The sequence below is a fragment of the Bombina bombina genome, chromosome 4, assembly GCF_027579735.1.
Source record: "Bombina bombina isolate aBomBom1 chromosome 4, aBomBom1.pri, whole genome shotgun sequence".
NCBI lineage: Eukaryota > Metazoa > Chordata > Amphibia > Anura > Bombinatoridae > Bombina > Bombina bombina.
This window is the reverse complement of record NC_069502.1, coordinates 515891703-515905527: the sequence shown is the minus strand read 5'-3', so window position 1 is coordinate 515905527 and position 13825 is coordinate 515891703. Positions and strand designations below refer to the sequence as shown.

Genomic DNA, 13825 nt, shown 5'->3' with positions numbered 1-13825 from the left:
TAGGTGTCAGCGATGTCAGGGGCAGCGGATTAGGGGTGTTTAGACTAGGGGTTTATGTTAGGGTGTTAGGTTTAAACTTAACTTTTTTTCCGCATAGACATCAATGGGGCTGTGTTACAGAGATTTTTCATTCCGCACTTCAGGTTTTAGTTTTATTTCTAACACTCTCTCCCCATTGATGTCTATGGGGGAAAGCGTGCATGAGCACGTCAAATCAGCCCTTGGATTTTGTGCGGTATGGAGCTTAACGCCACCATATTGCACGCACAAGGAGGCTTTTCAGTAACTCGTAATGGCAGCGCTATGTAGAGTGAAATAACTTTTTCGGTGTTAGTTTCATACCCTGCTTAGCGCAAAACTCGTAATCTAGGCAAATGTGATTAAAAATAATTCAGGAAGTAACACTTTGTGTATCTAATGTGTAGACATCCTGTGCCATTATGGATGAATGCAGCTTTTGCCTCACCCAGTGCTATGGAAATGTATGTTTAGTACTTAACATAAGATCTATTTATTCCAGAAGGCAGAAGGAAGGAGGAAAAGGAGACAATCAGACTGAAAGAACAAAAGCACCATCATATTGTTCGCTTGACATCAAATAAGAGGGCTTTTTGACATGAAAATAAATCTGATCATAATTATTAAAAAATAAGCAGGAAAACATAAAGCAAAAGAGTGGTAAACATGCTTGCAAAGGCCACTGCTGCAAAGGGAAATGTTGAAGCAGTACAATTGTATGTTGTTGTTCTACACATTTGCTCAATGAGCTGCACACAATTTTGAAACTAAACGAGTGTGTAGTAACATGGTGCATTGAATCATTCCCATTGCTGGTATGAAAGAAACATAGCTGAAAGAAACCAATGGGAAAGAAAAGTATTTGGGCTCTGATCATACATATCTTTGGTATGTGGCAATGTCATTAGAAGGATTAGGACAAAATGATAAAACAGTTTTTAAGTTCATCATAGGGATGGGGATGCTGAGTTGCATTTGTACAAGACTGAGCTCCTAAGGAATTCTCTTGGCTTAGAATGACAGATAAATCTGGTCAAATACTTGAAGCGGCATATTGGTCCAAACTTGAAAGTTCACATGAGAATTTCATTTTAGAATAGAAGTATTTTTGCAATATCCTTCTGTAAGAAAAAAAAAGAAGTTTTTTTTTAGTAAAAACAACTAGCTACTAAGCTACATAGTTTTAGTACCCTATGCACCAGAGCACCAGCATTCAAACATTGCAGTAAAGGGACATGAAACCCAAATTTTTTCTTTCATGATTTAGAAAGAGAATGCAATTTTAAACATCTTTCTAATTTACTTCTATTATCTAATTTGTTTTATTCTCTTGATATTCTTTGCTGAAAAGCATATCTAGATATGCTCAGTAGCTGCTGATTGGTTGCTTCACATAGAAGCCTTGTGTGATTGGCTCACCCATGTGCATTGCTTTATCTTCAACTAAGGATATCTAAAAAATGAAGCAAAATAAATAATAGAAGTAAATTGTAATGTTGTTTAAATTTGTATTCTCTATCTGAATCATGAAAGAAAGATTTTGGGTTTAGTGGCCCTTTAAGTAATCACTGACAAAATCTGCCACAGCTTTCCAAGCAGGCACAGTGTTTTAATGAGAATACAGGGGGCATGTCAAAGTGGTTGAACTATATGGTTTCTATTGGTGTCTAGGAACCTAATAGTCACCATGAAAAGGTGTACTAAAGCTCTGTCTTCTTGATGAGCTGTAAAGATGAGTCTGAATTAGGGAGGATAGAGTGCAACTATCATTTGAGATGAGTTCAAGAAGGTAATCCTGGAAGTGGAGAACAGAGAACCCTATTGATGATTTTGGAGGCCCTTCAAGTTGTGTAGGCAAGCATAAACCTGTTGAACTCAACCATTACAAGACAGAATACACACATGCCCTGCAACTATGGCAACGGAAAGTAGGGCAGCAAAGATTTTGCGGGACACCAGGGAGCTGTAACTATACTGAAGATAATTGTTTGTGAAAGCTATGAGGTGCAGAACTGGGTTAAATTCACTTTCATTTTTGGAAACTATTAAATAAGGATAAATAAAACTCCTGCCATTCTTAAGTAGAATGAGTGTAGCAGAGAAATGCAAGATCCTCAAAACTCAAAGGAAGGCAACAGATGAGGTTTTGCTTCTTTCCTGCAGGAAAAAATAGCACTTTCTCCTTATTTTCACAATGAAATCATCATCAAGTTTGAACCAAACACAATTTTACCTTTAAAATTAAAAGTAATTAGCTTTTACTAATAAGGGCTAGATTTATCAAAGGCTAGATGAACTCTGTATGTGCTGCGCCTGTAACAGAGCCCCAGCTCACCTCCGGAGAAGCGCACATGTGCGCCTGAATTTATAAAAAAAATAGACATAACTTTGTGCAGGCGAGCTGGGGCGTAATAATGATAAATTTCGCCTGTCGTAAAAAGCATTTACTCCCTATTTACTCCCTATTTATCACAGTACACCCCTATAAATATTTACGCCGCCATGTTTTGATTATTAAAAAAGAGTTTTGTAGTTAACTATTTAGCTTATATTTATATAACATAATGTTTCTGTGCTGTTTTTTGTCATATGTTGATAATTTAAGATCACAAAAATAAATATATCAATATATCGATATATATATATATAAAAATGTTGAAACCCATATGTGCCTGTGAAAGCGCAAATTTCTGGCAATAAGTCTCTTCTTGGCGCTGAGCCTTTGAAAAATTAGTTAAAAGAAGAAAGTACTGCATCACAAGCTGTAAAAGCATATTATAATGGTGTTCGCCTTAGTCTGTATGGTAAAATGTACAACACGCAATTGAAGCCGAAATTTCAGTTCCCTATCGGCGCAAAGCAATGATAAATAAGAAACTGGGCATATTTGTAGGTCGGGCTGTTAAATTACGCCTATTAATAATGTATATTGTAGCACTCGGGAGCGCGCCTGTGCACCTAGGCGAATGCAAGCAGAGTGCGAAGAAGTTTCTTTCAGATTTAAGCAATTATAGGCGCAGAGTGCTTTGATGAATATGACGATCAGTTTGTATGCGCTAATTTGGACGGAACTAAAGGAGAATGGCTTTGATAAATCTACCCCTTAGAGGTATTATCAGCTGACCCGGTTCTATTGCTATTACTATTTCTGGTTACATAAGTGGCAACCACTGAAGGATGAAAAGAATAGTTAACTACTAATAAAAAACCTCAAGAAAGATGTAACCTTGAGCTCAATGGGATCTTTAAAGATTACACCATTTTCAAGTGTTTGGCACCTTAATAGCGTAATGGAAGGCTAATGCAACTTCAGTGATAAAGGAGTTTAATAACAAGAAAGGGGAGGATACCTGTGCAGTTAAAAGAAATCACTATGGACTGAATGAGATCTAACAATCACTAAGGCTCTAATAAATCTTCCAATTAAGAAGAGAATAGGTAGCTCATTTGAAAAACCTTGGCCGAGGTTCCAGCATATCGGCCTGGGAATACTTGGGGGATGTGACTCTGTGACCAACCTAGTACTTTAGAGTATGAATGTTTGTATTAGTGTGCTGTGGCTGGCGTACATTTAATCTGAAATCTCAGAATCTCATGTGTGCAGTCAGTTTTTCAAATTTATCTTCAATAATCCCTACTGGCCTGAATATATATATATATTTTGTCATACATATAATTAGATTTTAATCATTAATAATTAAAATACGTTTCAACTGTAGTAGAAGATTATGCTCCTTAACATCTATTTCCTTTTTATTTATCGTTCTCATTCTTTTCTTCTGCCATTTTTCCCTTTTTTCTGTTTCTATTTCTCTTTTTTCACCTCTTTCTTTCTCTTTTTTCTTAATTTGAGTCGATAGTAGGAGGGCAGCACCCAATTGCGATAACATAGTTAAAGGTCCTCATTTGGTTTTCTTTACTCTTAATTTATATTTACATTACTATATGAGAGATGGAAGTAGACACATTGAAAATGTTCAGGCTTCAGCCTATCTACAAATAAATCACTAACATTATCCCCATCGTCTATTATTATGTCCTACTTCATGTGCTGTCATGGTGAATGTGAGTGAAATTATATATCTATGGCCGAGATGACAAATTTGATGATAATTTGCAGTTGTAAAATTAAAAACTAATATCATTCCAACTCATGAATACTGGTAGGATAGGGTACAAAAATCCTTACTACTGAAAAGATATTATTACTTTAGTTCTGGCAACCTGGATGTATAAATAAATGTTATTTTATTGGGAATCCTATTTGGGACCAGGTTAAGCCCCCTCCATTTATAGGACTTTCTGTAGAGTTGTTTATCAGTTAAACTATTGAAGAATATGCAAGATGTAAGACACGTAAATATCTTTAAAAAAACGTAGAGGTTAGGATTTATTCAAATATTGTAAGAGGTGATGGTAATTCTTTTGGAGTGCATTATTGGGTATTGCCTTTTAATACAAAGTTGCATCTGCAGTGCAAATATATTTTGTTTACCTTTGTTCTTGTTCTTAATAAGTTCTGTTAAACAATTTAATTCTATTTTTATTCATATGTTTTTAAATGGAATGTTTTAAGTGTACTAACACCATGATCATAAATTCTTTAAAACTATATATTATTTGATGTACTTATACTCTATCTGAACACTACGGGCAAGATTACATATGCGGCGTCGCCCGCAAAAGCCGATGACACCGGTTTTTAGTCGGATTTGCTATCACATATATGGTGCCGCATATAAATATGTATACGTATATTTCGCCTGCTAATTTTACTCCAATAAGCTAATATAGAACCGCGTTGAAAATCGGTATCACATATTCAGCGCAAGGACTTACGCAGCAAAAATTGAGAAGTTTTTCTCCATTTTCACCTCGCCACACATAGGCAGGCGCAGCAAGCCTTGCGCTGAATATGTGAGCACTGCAACTCCCATAACTCCCTGAAAATAAAAACTAACACCTAACGCATGTGCAATATCTACCTCTCAACCGCAATAACTATTTAAATATATTAATCCCTAATCTGCCAACCCCCACATCGCAATATAACTAAGTGATTAACCCCTAATCCGCAATTCCCCCACAACGCAAATCTACCTAATAAATCTATTAATCCTTAATCCGCCATCCCCCACAACGCATTAAACCTAATTACACTATTAACCCCTAAACCGCCAACCCCCACATCGCAATTAACCTAATAAGCTATTAACTCTTAAACCACCAATCCCCCACAAAGCAAATAACTAATTTAATTACTAAGCCCCCTAACCTAACACCCCCTAAATTAACCCCAATTACCGACAATTAAATATTAAGATAAAATAAAAACCTAACATTACTTTAAAAATATAAAAAACCTAGTTTAAATTAATCTAAAATTACAAAAAATAAAATTGGCAAATCAGCCAATAGGATTTGGATAGCTCTAATCCTATTGGCTGATTTTAAAATGTCAGCCAATAGGAAAGCAAGGTACCCCATATTTAAACGGTACCTTGAATTCAATCCTCAAGGTGCGGCGGTAGTCGTACGAAGAGGATCTCCACGCTCAATGGCTCCGCGGTCACCAGTATTCTGTCTTGTAGTCACCTTTGCTCCACGCCAGCTTGGTCCTGGATGAAGATAGAAGAGGTTGCCGCGATAGAAGATACCGCCGCTTGGAAGAAGACTCCGCTGGACTTCAGGAACGGTGAGTACCTATTTGGAGGTTAGATTTAGGATTTGTTTGTTTTTTTTCCTTAGAGCTGAATGCACTTTTAAGGGCAATGCCCATACATACACCCCTTTAGGGTCAATGGGTAGATTAGGGTTTTTTATTGTTAGGTTTATTTTATTTTGGGGGGTTTGGTGGGTGGGAGGTTTTACTGTTGGGGGGGACAAAGTATTTATTTCATGTAAAAGAGCTGTTTAACTTAGGCAATGCCCTACAAAAGGCCCTTTTTAAGGGATATTGGTAGTTTAGTTTAAATTAGGGGCTGTTTTTATTTGGGTGGGCTTTTTTATTTTCATAGGCCTAGATTTAGAGTTGGGCGGTAGCTGTCAAAACCAGCGTTAGAGGCTCCTAACGCTGGTTTTTTCCGCCCTCTGGTATTTGGAGCCAGTCATTAAAGGGTCTAACGCTCACTTTCCAGCCGCGACTTTTCCCTACCGCAGATCCCCTTACGTCAATTGCGTATCCTATCTTTTCAATGGGATCTTTCTAACGCTGGTATTTAGAGTCGTGGCTGAAGTGAGCGTTAGAAATCTAACGACAAAACAGCCGCAGAAAAAAGTCAGTAGTTAAGAGCTTTCTGGGCTAACGCCGGTTCATAAAGCTCTTAACTACTGTGCTCTAAAGTACACTAACACCCATAAACTACCTATGTACCCCTAAACCGAGGTCCCCCCACATCGCCGCCACTATATTTAAATTTTTTAACCCCTAATCTGCCGCTCTGTATACCGCCGCCAACTACGTTATCCCTATGTACCCCTAATCTGCTGCCCCTAACACTGCAGACCCCTATATTATATTTATTAACCCCTAATCTGCCCCCCACAACGTCGCCACCAGCTACCTACAATTATTAACCCCTAATCTGCCGACCGGAGCTCACCGCTAGTATAATAAATGTATTAACCCCTAATCCACCTCACTCCCGCCTCAATAACCCTATAATAAATAGTATTAACCCCTAATCTGCCCTCCCTAACATCGCCGACAGCTAACTTCAAGTATTAACCCCTAATCTGCCGATCGGAGCTCACCGCTACTCTAATAAATTGTTTAACCCCTTAAGCTAATTCTAACCCTAACACTAACACCCCCCTAAGTTAAATATAATTTTTATCCTACGAAATAAATTAAGTCTTATTAGATAAATTATTCCTATTTAAATCTAAATACTTACCTGTAAAATAAATCCTAATATAGCTACAATATAAATTATAATTATATCTTAGCTATTTTAGGATTAATATTTATTTTACAGGCAACTTTCTAATTATTTTAACCAGGTACAATAGCTATTAAATAGTTAATAACTATTTAATAGCTACCTAGTTAAAATAATTACAAAATAACCTGTAAAATAAATCCTAACCTAAGTTACAATTAAACCTAACACTACACTATCAATAAATAAATTAAATAAACTACCTACAATTATCTACAATTAAACCTAACACTACACTATCAATAAATAAATTAAATACAATTTCTACAAATAAATACAATTAAATAAACTAACTAAAGTACAAAAAATAAAAAAGAACTAAGTTACAAAAAATAAAAAAATATTTACAAACATTAGCTGATCGGAAACAAACATTGGATGATCGGAACAGCCAATAGAATGCGAGCTCAATCTGATTGGATGATTGAATCAGCCAATCGGATTGAACTTGATCCTGATTGGCTGATTCCATCAGCCAATCAGAATTTTCCTACCTTAATTCCGATTGGCTGATAGAATCCTATCAGCCAATCGGAATTCGAGGGACGCCATCTTGGATGACGTCCCTTAAAGGAACCGTCATTTGTCGGGAAGTCGTCGGAAGAAGAAGATGGGTCCGCGGTGGAGGTCTTCAAGATGGAGCCGGTCCTCATCGGATGAAGATAGAAGATGCCACTTGGAAGAAGATGGTTGCCGGTCCGGATCTACTCTTCTTCCCGGATAGGATGAAGACTTTGGACCCTCTTCTAGACTTCTTCAGCCATCGGATGATGGATGTCTAGCCCCCGCTTGGGCTTGGATGAAGATTTCAGAGCCTGGAACGATCGGTGATACCTGGCATGGTGAAGACAAGGTAGGAAGATCTTCAGGGGCTTAGTGTTAGGTTTATTTAAGGGGGGTTTGGGTTAGATTAGGGGTATGTGGGTGGTGGGTTGTAATGTTGGGGGGGGTTATTGTATGTTTTTTTTTACAGGCAAAAGAGCTTAATTCTTTGGGGCATGCCCTGCAAAGGGCCCTTTTAAGGGCTGGTAAGGTAAAAGAGCTTTGAACTTTTGTAATTTAGAATAGGGTAGGGCATTTTTTTATTTTGGGGGTCTTTGTTATTTTATTAGGGGGCTTAGAGTAGGTGTAATTAGTTTAAAATTGTTGTAATATTTTTCTAATGTTTGTAAATATTTTTTTATTTTTTGTAACTTAGTTCTTTTTTATTTTTTGTACTTTAGTTAGTTTATTTCATTGTATTTATTTGTAGATATTGTATTTAATTAATTTATTGATAGTGTAGTGTTAGGTTTAATTGTAGATAATTGTAGGTAGTTTATTTAATTAATTTATTGATAGTGTAGTGTTAGGTTTAATTGTAACTTAGGTTAGGATTTATTTTACAGGTAATTTTGTAATTATTTTAACTATTTTAGCTATTAAATAGTTCTTAACTATTTAATAGCTATTGTACCAGGTTAAAATAAATACAAAGTTACCTGTAAAATAAATATAAATCCTAAAATAGCTATAATATAATTATAATTTATATTGTAGCTATATTAGGGTTTATTTTACAGGTAAGTATTTAGCTTTAAATAGGAATAATTTATTTAATAAGAGTTAATTTATTTCGTTAGATTTAAATTATATTTAATTTAGGGGGGTATTAGGGTTAGGGTTAGACTTAGCTTTAGGGGTTAATCCATTTATTACAGTAGCGGCGAGATTCGGTCGGCAGATTAGGGGTTAATAATTGAAGTTAGGTGTCGGCGATGTTAGGGAGGGCAGATTAGGGGTTAATACTATTTATTATAGGGTTATTGAGGCGGGAGTGAGGCGGATTAGGGGTTAATAACTTTATTATAGTAGTGGTGCGGTCCGCTCGGCAGATTAGGGGTTAATAAGTGTAGGCAGGTGGAGGCAACGTTGAGGGGGGCAGATTAGGGGTTAATAAATATAATATAGGGGTTGGTGGTGTTAGGGGCAGCAGATTAGGGGTACATAGGGATAATGTAGGTAGCGGCGGTTTACGGAGCGGCAGATTAGGGGTTAAAAAAAATATGCAGGTGTCAGCGATAGCGGGGGCGGCAGATTAGGGGCTAATAAGTGTAAGGTTAGGGGTGTTTAGACTCGGGGTTCATGTTAGGGTGTTAGGTGCAGACGTAGGAAGTGTTTCCCCATAGAAAACAATGGGGCTGCGTTAGAAGCTGAACGCTGCTTTTTTGCAGGTGTTAGGTTTTTTTTTCAGCTCAAATGGCCCCATTGTTTTCTATGGGGGAATCGTGCACGAGCACGTTTTTGAAGCTGGCCGCGTCCGTAAGCACCGCTGGTATCTAGAGTTGCAGTGGCGTTAAATTATGCTCTACGCTCCCTTTTTGGAGCCTAACGCACTGAAAACCCAGCCATTCTGTGAACTCTAAATACCAGCGGTATTTAAAAGGTGCGGGGGAAAAAAAAGCACGCGTAGCTAACGCACCCCTTTGGCCGCCAAACTCTAAATCTAGGCCATAGAGATTAGGTTTATTTTTTTATTTTTGATCATTTGGGTTATTATTTTCTATAATAGACTTTTTTATTTTTAGTAATTTTAGATTTTTTTAATTTAATCTTATTTTTTTTTTATACTTTTTAAATTTTAATTGTAACTTAGTATTTTTTTATTTTAGGTATGTGGGGTTAATTTAGGGGGTGTTAGGTTAGGGGGCTTAGTAATTAAATTAGTTATTTGCGTTGTGGGGGGTTGGCGGTTTAAGGGTTAATAGGTTCATTAGGTTTAATGCGTTGTTGGGGGTTGATGGTTTAGGGGTTAATAGTGTTGATCGGTAGTTTGCAATGTGGGGTTGGCGGTTTAGGGGTTAATAGGGTAATTAGATAGTTGGCGTTGTGGGTGACTGGCGGATTGGGGGTTAATACATTTTTTAGTTAGATTGCGATTTAGGGGGATTAGGGGTTAATAGTTTAATTAGTTAGATTGCGATGTCGGGGTTTGGCGGAATAGGTGTTAATACATTTATTATTAGTTCTGATATGGAGGTCATGGCTGATATAGGGGTTTTACGTGTCTGGTTTATTTTTCAGAGGCGGGTTAGGCTTTCACATATTTTTTATTTTCTTAGGCACCGGCAGTTTCTAAAGTGCCGTAAGTCACTGGCGACTCCAGAAATTTGTATTTACGCACATTTCTGAACATCGCTAGATTATCCTACTTACGGCAGAACTGCCGGCTGGGTTAATGTGATTCCCAGCTGTGCGAGGGCGCAGGTTTCAGCAGTTATGATTAAGCCTGCGCCGCATATGTAATCTCGCCCTAAGTTTGCCCTTAGAATAGAACATTTAGTAGTGTCTTTTTTTATGTAAAATTTGGTGTACTTAAATATGTTATATGTAATAAAAACTAAGAGGTAGATTTACTAAATGTCAAGCAGACATGATTCGTTATAGCAAATCATGTCCGCTCAACATTGCTAAATGATGACAGCATACGCTATTGGAAATTATCATTGCACAAGCATTTCTAGTGAAATACTTGTGCAATGCCGTCCCCTGCTCACTGACGGCCAATCAGCCGCTAGCAGGGGCTGTCAATCATCCCGTTTGTATTGAATCAGGATGATTTCAATCCACTTGATAAAGGGTGGAGGACAGGTTAAGGGAGCGCTTCTTAATTTACGTTTCAATACAATCGGACTCTGAAGCAGCATCCACTGCTTCTTAAATGGAGCCCTAAAAACTAAAAAAAGAAATATACTGTTTCACAAAATCCCAGTTCGGCTTGCGTATTACACACTGTTTATAGTCATTTGTAAACCAGTTTATGAAAAACGTGACAGGTGAAAAGTGCAGTCTCTTTATACATTTGTGTCTAACCCTTGTTATTGTATCGTCCATCTGTATTGGCCATTACAGAAATTTACCTATGTATTTAATACATATTTTGTACCACTAACGAGATCTGTAGGAAATGAGAAAAAAACTAAAATCACAGATGCAACGTCTAGAAATGGCGTTTAGAAATCTTGTTCTTAAAATTGTTTTATTTCATACTCACATTTTTGTAATTGTAATTTGCAGTGCTTTTATTTTTTTAAACAGTATCTCTCTCGACAATTGCTTTGTCATGAATAGGATTTAACTGTTTGCCATTCTGTTTTGTTTGTTGGAAACCAAGATCTTTTCCATTGTTTTTTTTTGTTTTGTTTTGTTTTTTTTAAATTGTGTTTAAATGCTAAAGATAATGATTCAGATAGTTACTTCTATTAGCAAATTTTCTTTGTTCTTTTGGTATCTTTTGTTGAAAAACAGGAGCATATGCTTAGGAGCACTATATGGCAGCTGTGTTATCCATTTGCAAGAGCACTATATGGCAGCCCTATTTCCTACCATGTAGTGCTCCAGACATCTAACTTCAACACAAAATATCATGGAAACGAGGCAAATTTGATAATAGAAGTAAATTGGAAACTTTTTTAAAATGGTCTGCTCCATATCTAGTGCATTGTGTTGCCATCCTTTTACAGTAGGAATAATATTCAGCAAAGACAAATCTTCTTTCTGTGAGGTTTGGAATTTTGGGTGATATTTTAAACCATGTAATTTAGCAGTTTAATGATTTACAGTATAAGAACATTTCTAATCCCATTTTAGAAGATATCAGATGTACCCATTTTCTTCAAATGGAAAATAATTCCCCATATTGTTCTTGATTTCGGATGAAAACCTTTCCAAATTAATAAGGAAACTTTATTTTTTTTAAATTTAAAAAGTAAAACATTTTTTACCAGAAAAGGTTTGGATTATGGATTATTGATATATTTGCATTTTTAAAATGAGACATCTTGGAGAGGGGGTGGGACCAAGTGTAAACAATAATATCTTACATCACTGATGCAATATTTAAATTTCATAATAAACTTATATAATTGTTTTAATACTTTTGTACACATACTAAACTGACAGATAGTACATTGTTATAACCAGAAAGATAATAGTTATTGTTTTTAATAAATATAGGCTATTATTTGCATTTTAGAACACAAAACGAAACCAAAGATACAGGTCCAGAAGATTTTGACTTACTAAGGGGGGGGGGGGGGGGTGGGGGGGATTAAAACAATTTTATTTTAAAAAATATTAATAAAAAATTTTAGATTTCAGAATAAATCTGGGTTTTCCTGTTGATAGCATGTTTTTCAGCCTAGCTATCATCTATTCTCTAGACTATCACATATCTAACTGAAAAATAAACACAGAATTAAATGCAACAAAATCTCAGTTTCTTCTCATGACTAGAGGAAAATGGTCATTTACATCTTTGTAACAACTCAGATGTAGGATAAAAATGTACAAGGCAGAAGCACAAAATCCGCCTTTTACAAGTGTACCATCAGAATTGAAAAATAAAGCGAAAGAGAATGTACAGACACATATTTTAAAGCAATATTTTAATAGGCATACAATGCCTGTTTCTTGCTTTAAAGAACAAGGGACGTTTTGATACAGTATTGATTTAATAACTATTAGCTGTCATGGGTGTGACATGAAAGGACAAATCAGAGTCTATTTTGTTCTTTGCTAATACTGCCATTTTCAAAGGAAGATAAGTAGTGAGTCCGGATGTGACTGTAAGGAAATGTCATTAAATTCTCTTACTGGGTATTGATGTCGATACTTGAACAAATCTCTTGCAGCATAAAAGCTTCTCTTTGGTTTCATGTTATTCTCGGCTGTGCTGCTGTCAGTCTGGAAAACAAAACGCAAAAGAATTGGAGTGTAAAAACAATGCTACAAGAAAATAGCATCTAAACCTATTCATATTTAGTGTCACAGAGCTGATAACAATCCAAGACCAAAGTTCTAAACATATTTTTCAATTTATTTGTGGTCTTTTTAAGATATAACTCTTCTACTGTTTGGCATACTGTTTCTATATAGAAATGATATATTGCATATAAGTGTAGATGAAAAATAAACAAGAAAGCCTGGCTTGACCTTAAAAAAAAGATTACAAATAAAACAATCCTAAAAAAATACAGTAACTGTATTATTAATTTAGCAAACAGAAGATATTGGGCTCCATGTACGAAGCAGCGAAAGCTGGGCATATGCAAGCCTGCTTCCCGCAATGTAAGAAGCAGAGGTCATTAGACCGCTGCTTCCTACACCCTACCCCACCTCTTAGGTGGCGGGGCAAAATCACAGAGAGCATGCTTGCTCTCGGTGATTGACAGCCCCTTCAGTCGTGTGATTGGTCGTGCAATTGAAGGGGCGGGCATTACACACTCCGATGAGTGTGTAATGATACATACGGGCAAGCGGATCAACAGATCCGCTGCCCGTGTGTAGCGAGTTGAGAAGCTGCCCGCCATTTAGTACATGGAGCCCATTATGTTTTATACATTAGTTTTCTAAGATGAACTGTGCTACATGCTAAAATGTTTTTTGTAGACGTGCAAGAGCGAAAAATTCATTTTGTCGAAAAAATTTGTTTCACATTTTTTAAAACATTTGGTTCGGCCAAATTTTGTTAGCAAAACAGGCATGTGTTGCAGCATCTTATAACTTCTGCAGAGGCCAAGAAGGAACATATATATTGCATAGTCACGCTTCTTTAGTCTGAAGTATACTTACTATTCTCAGAACCCACAATTAATTACAGGAATAATAGGGCTTAATAAATAAGTGATGAAACTATGTTGCAAAGGTGTTTGTTGATTTTGGCCTAGATTACAAGTGGAGCACAATCGATAGAACAAGGTGCTCTCAGCCTTACGCAAAGTATAACACACAATCTGATATTACAAATGGATGGTTAACATTCTAACTAAAAAAGGTTACCACAGAAGAAACGTTTTTATTGTACTCTATAAACTCTTAATGGATAG

At 36.3% G+C, this 13825-nt stretch overlaps 1 protein-coding gene across 1 annotated transcript in view; it reads right to left on the bottom strand.

The window, feature by feature from the left end:
* OGFRL1 (opioid growth factor receptor like 1) overlaps window positions 1-13825 on the bottom strand; it is a 264291-nt gene that overhangs the window by 105706 nt on the left and 144760 nt on the right. The window contains exon 7 of the mRNA XM_053711987.1: window positions 12594-12683. Coding sequence (XP_053567962.1) covers window positions 12594-12683 — 90 coding nt within the window. The remainder of the gene's footprint in view (window positions 1-12593; window positions 12684-13825) is intronic.